The sequence below is a fragment of the Dendrobates tinctorius genome, unplaced genomic scaffold (assembly GCF_039654945.1).
Source record: "Dendrobates tinctorius isolate UK_male_01 unplaced genomic scaffold, ASM3965494v1 ptg000249l, whole genome shotgun sequence".
NCBI classification, from domain to species: domain Eukaryota; kingdom Metazoa; phylum Chordata; class Amphibia; order Anura; family Dendrobatidae; genus Dendrobates; species Dendrobates tinctorius.
The window spans coordinates 2,010,398-2,018,906 of NW_027361916.1; the positions used below are offsets into that span (position 1 = coordinate 2,010,398).

Sequence of the window (8,509 nt, forward strand, 5' to 3'; positions counted from 1 at the left end):
GGGCAACGGTGCTCAGGAAGGACAAAATGGAACTAGAGCGAGTACAAAGGAGGGCAACAAAATTAATAAAGGGGATGGGTGAACTACAATACCCAGAGAGATTAGCAAAATTAGGATTATTTAGTGCAGAAAAAGATAACTGAGGGGCAATCTAATAAACAGGTATCAATATATAAGGGGACAATACAAATATCTCTCCACGGATCTGTTTATACTAAGGAAGGTGATGGTCTCTAGGGGGCATTCTCTGCGTCTGGAGTAGAGAAGGTTTTTCCACCAACATAAAGAGGATTCTTTACTGTTAGGGCAGTGAGAATCTGGAATTCCTTGCCTGAGGAGGTGGTGATGGCAAACTCAGTTGAGGGGTTCAAGAGAGGCCTGGATGTCTTCCTGGAGCACAACAATATTGTATCTTACAGTGATTAGGTTCTTTAGGACCTAGATCTGGGGATTCATTCTGACAATATAGACTGAACTGAAAGGAGAAATGTCTTTTTTCAGTCTTGCTAACTATGTAACAATGTTTTTTTCTATTAGTCACCTACTGACTAAACTTCAGGGTTGAATTATGGGTATAGTTTTACATTTGGAATTAATAAAGTTTAGTTTTATCCTTTTGTCAGCAAACATGAGGAATGACAACAGACAACCCATTTAAGAAGATTCAATTTTGGTTAAAATTCTTCCAACATTATGAACATAAAAAAGGCTTCTCCCCTATGTGACATCTCTGATGTTTATTAACAGTTGATTTCCAAGTAAAGTATTTCCCACATTAAGAAAATGAAAAAGGCTTCTCCCTTGTGTGAGTTATTTGGTGTGTAACAAGATTCCCTTTATGGTTAAAACATTTCCCACATTCTGAACAGGAAAAAGGCTTCTCCCCTGTGTGAGTTCTCTGGTGACCAACAAGATGACATTTCTGGTTAAAACATTTTCCACATTCTGAACAAGAAAAAGGTTTCTCCCCTGTGTGAGTTCTTTGGTGACTAAGAAGAGATGATTTCTTCAGAAAACTTTTCCCACATTCTGAACAGGAAAAAGGATTCTTCCCTGTGTGAGTTCTCTTGTGGTTAACAAAATGTGATTTATGTGCAAAACATTTCCCACATTCTGAACAGGAAAAAGGCTTCTCTCTTGTGTGAGTTCTGTGATGAGTAACAAGCAGTGATTTATATGCAAAACATTTCCCACATTCTGAACATGAAAAAGGCTTCTCTCCTGCGTGGGTTATTTGGTGTGTAACAAGATTCCCTTTATGGTTAAAACATTTCCCACATTCTGAACAGGAAAAAGGCTTCTCCCCTGTGTGAGTTCTATGGTGCTTAATCAAATCTGATTTCTGGTTAAAACATTTCCCACATTCTGAGCATGAAAAAGGATTCTCCCCTGTGTGAGTTCTATGGTGAGTAACAAGTAGTGATTTATGTGCAAAACATTTCCCACATTCTGAGCAGGAATAAGGCTTCTCCCCTGTGTGAGTTCTCTGATGTGTAACAAAATGTGATTTGTTGTTAAAACATTTCCCACATTCTAAACAGGTAAAAGGCTTCTCCCCTGTGTGAGTTCGTTGGTGTGTAACAAAATGTGATTTGTTGTTAAAACATTTCCCACATTCTGAACAGGAAAATGGCTTATTTGCTTTAGTAGCAGTTTGTTTTTTATTGCCTCTTTTGTGACTTTGATTTTCCTTAGTAGTCGGTAATGAATCAGAAGATGTGACCTGTTTCATAGGATCAGATGACAGATCTTTGCTGTGAATGGATGATGGTATATCTGGAGTAATGGCATTCAATTCAGTTGTATCTTGCAGGATCTCAAGATCATCAGATTTAAACATTGAAGATGTCAACTGTCCCACTGATCTCCTGGTACAGTCATCTGCCAAGATCAAAACAATTTTTTAAAAAAGTTTTATATTTATATTTTCGAACATTTCTACTTAAACTGTCCATAAAAATGGCAAGCTATGTAAAGAACTTTGATTATTTACCAAGACAATGACCGTTCACAGTGTAATAGAAAACCTTGTTGGATGAGCCAGTAGTGTGCGGTGTTCAACTGTTTGTTCATTCTGCCTCCCAAATATCGAATGAAAAGAAACCAATCAATGTTATGTAGGCAAAAATAATACCAGTTCTCATCTCAAAAAACAAGTCCCCACTCAGGTCCATCATCTGTCATTGGAAAAGCAGAGGTTCCCGCACTATTAGTGGCTCAAAGGCTGCTGAAAAGCAACAAGGTTTCTATAAACCAATCCACCAAAATCCGCTCTCACTTCGGAGTCTTGCAGTGTGCGCAAACAACATTTAGGATCCCTGTATTTAGCAATATTATAGTGAGAAGAATCCACTTAATTTGCGGTGTCTCCTGGAGCACAATCTGGGCACTATGTGCTGGGTAATAAAATGGCAAATGTGTAATTTTCACTCTCCAACATCCACTGCGTGTTAATTTCCAGAAAGTGACTGTGGAGTTAAAATATTCACTCCTCCTACACACGTGGTCAAAGCTGTTGGTACCCCTCGTTTAATGACAGAAAAACCCACAATGGTCACAGAAATAACTTGAATCTGACAAAAGTAATAATAAATCAAAAATCTATGAAAATGAAAGTCTGATATTGCTTTTCAGCCATGCTTCCACAGAATTTTTTAAAAAAATAAAACTCATGAAACAGGCCAGGACAGAAATTATGGTACCCTTAACTTAACCACTTCATGACCGCCAACGGTAGATAAACGTCGCGCTAGCAGGGCTTTGTGCAATGCCGATGTTTGTCTACGGTCGGCAGTTTTGTGCTCATCAGGACCCCACATAACTTATAACGAGGGAATTCTGGCGCAGAATGCTTCCTGTGACCCCCGACCTCATCGAGACCTGATAGGTTCAGGTCCTGATGATGTCAGCATCACACCAGCCAATGATACAAATCACTAGGAGAGTTTGTTGTAGCAACTTTCCCGGGTGATCTGCCTCATAAAAACGCTGTTTCTCCTCAGATCTCCTGTCAGTGAGAGAATAGAGGAGAAACAGTGTTACAAGAGCTGCTGCCAACAGCTGTGTCAGTCAGCGATTGTGCTATAAAGTAAAAAACAGATAAGGCAGGTTAGGGTTAGTGCTATAGATAGGGTTAGTGTTGGGGCTAAAGCTAGGGTTAGTGTTGGGGCTAAAGCTAGGGTTACTGTTAGGCTAAAGTTAAGGTTTATTCTAAAGTTAGGATTAGGCTAAAGAATTAGGCTTTTCTCAATTGTCTCCTCAATAATTTGGTCACATCAGAGTTTTCTATTTCCAGAAAAAAAATAAAAACGCATAAAATGGCCCGTCAGTATTATAGTGCAGAGGAGGCTTATGCACTTTTATGTTCTGACAGTGAAGAAAGTGCAGTGTCAGATGGCGATGTGGATTTCGAGGGCTTTAGTAGCAGCGACAGTGATAGCTCAGAAATGAGCAGTGATTCTGGTCCATCCTCACACACAAGGACCAGTACAACAAGAAGGACAAATAGCGCTTCTGGAGAAATGTCTCCAACTCCGGGAACAATGCCCAGTACTAGCGCTGTCCCTAGTGCTCGTGAATTGGCGCATACCAATGTCCAAGGGGCTTTGCCTCTGGATGTAGCATTTCCCAGATGGGAGGCTTCGGATTCGGCTACTCCATTCATCCCTAATTTTAATGCCATTCCTGGTATAAATGTGGAGGAGGAAATTTTTGGACCAATTAGTTTTTTTAATTTGTTTCTGACAGATAGCTTGCTAGAGCATATTGTCCTACAAATTTATATGCGTCCCAATTCATCAGCCAGAATCCACGATCCTATTATGCTAGGTCAAATTTATGGACACCAACTAATGTCCTAGAAATGAAAACATTTTCAGGACTTACATTCACTATGGGTCTTGTTAAAGAAGCAAGCATTTGGTCCTATTGGTCCAACCGACCTGTTCAAGCCACCCCTATGTTTTCTGCCGTTCTTCCTAGGACGCGTTATGAAATGTTCATGAGATTTTGGCATTTTAACTACAATAGTCAATGCCTGCCCAGAAATGCCCCAGAACATGACAGACTATTCAAAATCAGACCCATCATCGAAGACTTGACAGAAAAGTTCTTAAAGCTCTACACCCCAACAGAAAACACTTCCATTGATGAGTCCCTTGTAAAATTCAAAGGAAGACTGCACCTCAAGCCATTTATTACTAAGAGGGCAAGGTTCGGAATAAAGCTCTACAAAATGTGCGAGAGTTCAACCGGATACGCATCAGCTTTTCACATTTATGAGGGGAAAGACAGCCAACTAAACCCACCAGGAGGCCCTACTTATCTGGGGACATCTGGAAAAATGGTTTTGAGTCTTTTTTTTCAAAAAGGCTACAATCTGTATGTTGACAACTACTACACCAGAATAACCCTATTTAAAAGTCTGGTTAGTCATGTATTTGTTTCAGGTGGCCACATATAATTCTTTTGTGTTATACAAAAAAGCCGGAAATGCAGATACTTTCCTTGATTATCAGGAAAAGGTCACTGAAAATCTTGTTTTTGAAAATTTTGTCCCCGCCAATCCTTTAGATCTGAAGATGTCAGAAGACTCACTGAGCGACATTTTATTGCCCTCATCCCAGTAACTGAAGCAAGAAAGAACCCCAGAGAAGATGTCATGTATGCTCCTAGAGAGGAATGAGGCATGATACCTGCTATTATTACCCACAATGCCCATCATTGCCAGCCTTATGCCTCCATGACGGCTTTACAATCTTCCACACAGAACCACGTTTTTGAACTGTTTTGACATTCAAGCATTTGGTTTATTTAGTGACAGACACATTTGAGTAGAGCTGACTTAACAATTTCCGGGGGTAGGTGGGGGAGGTCTCCAGAGACACAAGCTGGGCACAATATATTGGACACTACAATGACATTTTTGCAATTTTTCCTCAGAAACTTCCACTATGTGTTTCTGGAAATCATCCATGTAGTGAAAATGGTCACTATATCCATAGATGAAATCCCAGAGGGGTGTCATTTCCGAAAAGGGGTCACTTCAGGGGGGATTCTGTTGTTCTGGCACTTAGTGGCTCTCCAAAGTTCCACAGCAGCAGAATCCGCCCTGAAGTGATCCCATTTTGGAAATGACACCCCTCTGCGAATTCACCTATGTATACCCATAGATTTACCTATGATGACCATTTAACTATCTACCTATTTTCCAATGTAAATTTTGGGGCTAAAACAAAATTTTAATGGTAAAAATGTACCATATTTTTCGGACTACAAGACGCACTTTTTCCCCAAAATTTTTTGGGGGAATTGGGGGTGCGTCTTACAGTTGGAATATACTTACAAATGCTGCGGTATCGGCGCTCTGTGCTGCGTGGAGGGCTCCGCCGGCATTTTGTCAAAGCCCGGAGACCCCTGTAGATCCATTGCTGTGATGCGGTGGTCTCCGGAAAAATGGCCGCTGTGTGCAGCACATGCTGAGATTCAGATCTCGTCCTGTGATCTTGTTGCCGAGATCTGAATCTGAGCATGCTCCACCCCCAGCTGCCATTTTCCCGGAGGCCACCGCATTGCAGCAATGGAGCTGAAGGGGCCTATGGCTTTGACAAAAAGGCGGTGGAGCCCCCCACGCAGCACAGAGCGCCGCTGCCCCAGCACAGAGCAACGCCACCGCCCCAGCACAGATCGCTGCTACCGCCCCAGCACAGAGCACTGCTGCCACCCCGGGTAGAGAGCTGCTGCCACCCCAGCACAGAGCACCGCTGCCGCACCAGCCAGGAAAGGGATTATCCGGCGGCCACCACACCAGCCTGGACCACCGAACAACCTCTATGACCACTTTGGCACCTGTGCTGATCCCCCCCCCGGTAAGCTGGATTCGGACTGTAAGACGGACCCTCATTTGGCACATTTTTTCCCCTATTTTCCTTTCGAAAATTTGGGGTGCATCTTATAGTCTGAAAAATACAGTAATTATTTTTTCTTCACTGCCCAGTGGTATAATTTTCTATGGAACAGCTGTGGTGTCAGTATGCTCACTGCACCACTAGAGGAATTCATTCAGGGAAGTATTTTTTGGTAAAATGCAGTCACTTTTGGGGCTTATGCTGTTCTGGTACCTCAGGGGCTCTGACAATGTGACATGTCACCCACAAACAATTCCAGCAAAATCTGCTCTCCAATAGGGCGCTCCTTCCCTTCCAAGCTCTGCCATGCGCCCAAACAGTAGCATTCTCCCACATATGGGGTATCGGCGTGCTCAGGAGAAAGTGCACAACAAATTGTATGGAACAATTTCTCCTGTTACCCTTATGAAAATGCAAAATATGGAGTTAAAAAGATTTGTGAAAAATGTTATTTTTTTTTACTTCCACGGCGCCATGTTATAAACTTCTATAAAGCAGCTGTGGGTTCAAGGTGCTCAATACACATCTGGATAAGTTCCCTAAGGGGTCTAGTTTCCAAAATGGGGTCCCTTGTTGGGGGTTTCAACTGTTTAGGGATATCAGGGGCTCTCCAAATGCGACATGGCAACCGCTAATTATTCCAGCATATTTTACATTCATAAAGTCAAATGGCGTGCCTTCCCTTCTGAGCCCTGCCGTGTGTCCAAACAGTAGATCTCCCACACATATGGGGTATCGGCATGCTCAGGAGAAATTGCAAAACAAAATGTATCGTCCATTTTCTCCTGTTACCCTTGCAAAAGTAAAAAATTAGGTCTAAAGGAAAATTTGTGTGAAAGTAAATGTTTATTTTCTCCTTCCACATTCCATTCATTCCTGTGAAGCACCTGAAGGGTTAATAAACTTCTTGAATGTGGTTTTGAGCACCTGGAGGGGTGCAGTTTTTAGAATGGTGTCACTTTTGGGTATTTTCGGTCATATTGACCCTCAAACTCACTTCAAATGTGAGGTGCTCCCTGAAAAAATTGTTTTGTAAATTTTGTTGGAAAAATGAGAAATCGCTGGTCAACTTTTAACCCTTATAACTTCCTAACAAAAAAAAATTGATATAGTTGATATAGATGATACTGTGCAGGCGCCGCCATCTCCGGTGACATTTCGCTGGGTGTAATTTTTTTCTAAGCCTCACAATAGCCACAATATTATAGGCATTATCAACAGTAATATCAATGCTATTATATGCATTATGTAATAATGGGGGCAGGTCAGTGAGGGGTCAGCGACCTGTCATAAGCCAATACAGATGAACATGTAATCAGAGCACCACATAAAGCCCCGCCCACAGCCCTGCCCACACCCCCGCCCCAGAGCACGAGAATCTCATTAACTGAAAACTACTAATACAGATTACACAACAGTAAACCAGAGTTGCCCTCATTTATGGTGGACCATTGGAGCTACTATGGATCCTGAGCAGAAGATTAGAGAAAATAATATTGCTCCCCATTTCAGGAGAGATTGTGCAGTAATCTGAATTCCTTAGGATCAGAAACAATGTAATTTATGACGTGGAGTGAATCCATGACACCAGAGCTGGAGCCAACACATCTCCTGCAGGCGGGAATAAATGTATATTACAGCCTTCAGCCACGCACAGCTTAGAGAGGTGAGTTGTGAAATACTCGCCAGGATTTGAGTACCGCATTACTCGCCGAGTACCAAACCCTAACGAGTATACTCGCTCATCCCTAGGAACCAAGAGACATTCAGCAGCACAGAAGGGAGAAAAGGGAGATTCATCCGATAATATCTCAGGGATCTAGGAAGCCAACAGCATCATTACCCTCCGCTTTCTCTTACAGGCCCAGCATAAGATTTTTCTTCAAGCGAGTTTCTAACCTGTCAGCACATTCTACGTACGCTGTCATTTGGCTTTATAGTTACAGATCTGGGCAGGTAACGGTCAGTATTTTGAGGTGGATGGATTCTCCAGGTTCTAAGTTCTATAGAAAAGGGCTTTCAAAGCCCAAATAAATTTGAACAGTTTTGGGTGGAGGAGAATGTTGTGGTCTAGAGGCAAAATGGTGACCATGGTAATACGGCCGGACTACACCACCGATAAAGCAGCCACAGCCGGTGACTGAGAGGAATCTGTGACTTCTCTGCATTCAGTGGTTACTACTCACCTGGGTAGTCATATGTGGGAATCTCCTCTTTACACCACTCATCATCTCTCACATATGTCTCTGTAGTATTAATATGGGTCAGATCTTCACCCTGAAACAAATATTGTAAAAGTCACAGACAGATGGAGAAGTCTCATCTATGATCAGCTCTAATCCTGCCATCTCCACCGTTCTCATTACACAAGTATAAAACATATAATACTGGTGGATAAAACAAGACTGAGCACAAAACCTTCACAGCCGTCTACACATCATAGGGGAGATCTCCTGACACCTTCTCTCCATCTACCTGATGATCCTGAGGAGCACTGGGATCTTCTTGGTTACAGTCCTGTGGAAGAAGAGGACGGGGACATCTCTCTGGTGTTGTCCTCTTACTGGATAGATCTGGAGGAAACACATACAGGGACTGAATTC

The 8,509-nt window shown here is 42.3% G+C and overlaps 1 protein-coding gene across 1 annotated transcript; it reads right to left on the minus strand.

The window, feature by feature from the left end:
* Window positions 1-718: 718 nt before the first annotated feature.
* On the minus strand, window positions 719-8,181 carry LOC141063258 (uncharacterized). Its single transcript, XM_073557326.1, has 2 exons — window positions 8,093-8,181; window positions 719-1,881 (listed from the first exon to the last, which is right to left on the minus strand). The coding sequence occupies exon 2, from the start codon at window positions 1,838-1,840 to the stop codon at window positions 776-778; it is 1,065 nt and encodes a 354-aa protein (XP_073413427.1). The 5' UTR covers window positions 1,841-1,881; window positions 8,093-8,181; the 3' UTR covers window positions 719-775.
* Window positions 8,182-8,509: the final 328 nt, after the last annotated feature.

Bases quoted from the DNA above. Each gene is read 5' to 3' on its own strand.
- LOC141063258 (XM_073557326.1), bottom strand. From the start codon at position 1,840: ATGTTTAAATCTGATGATCTTGAGATCCTGCAAGATACAACTGAATTG.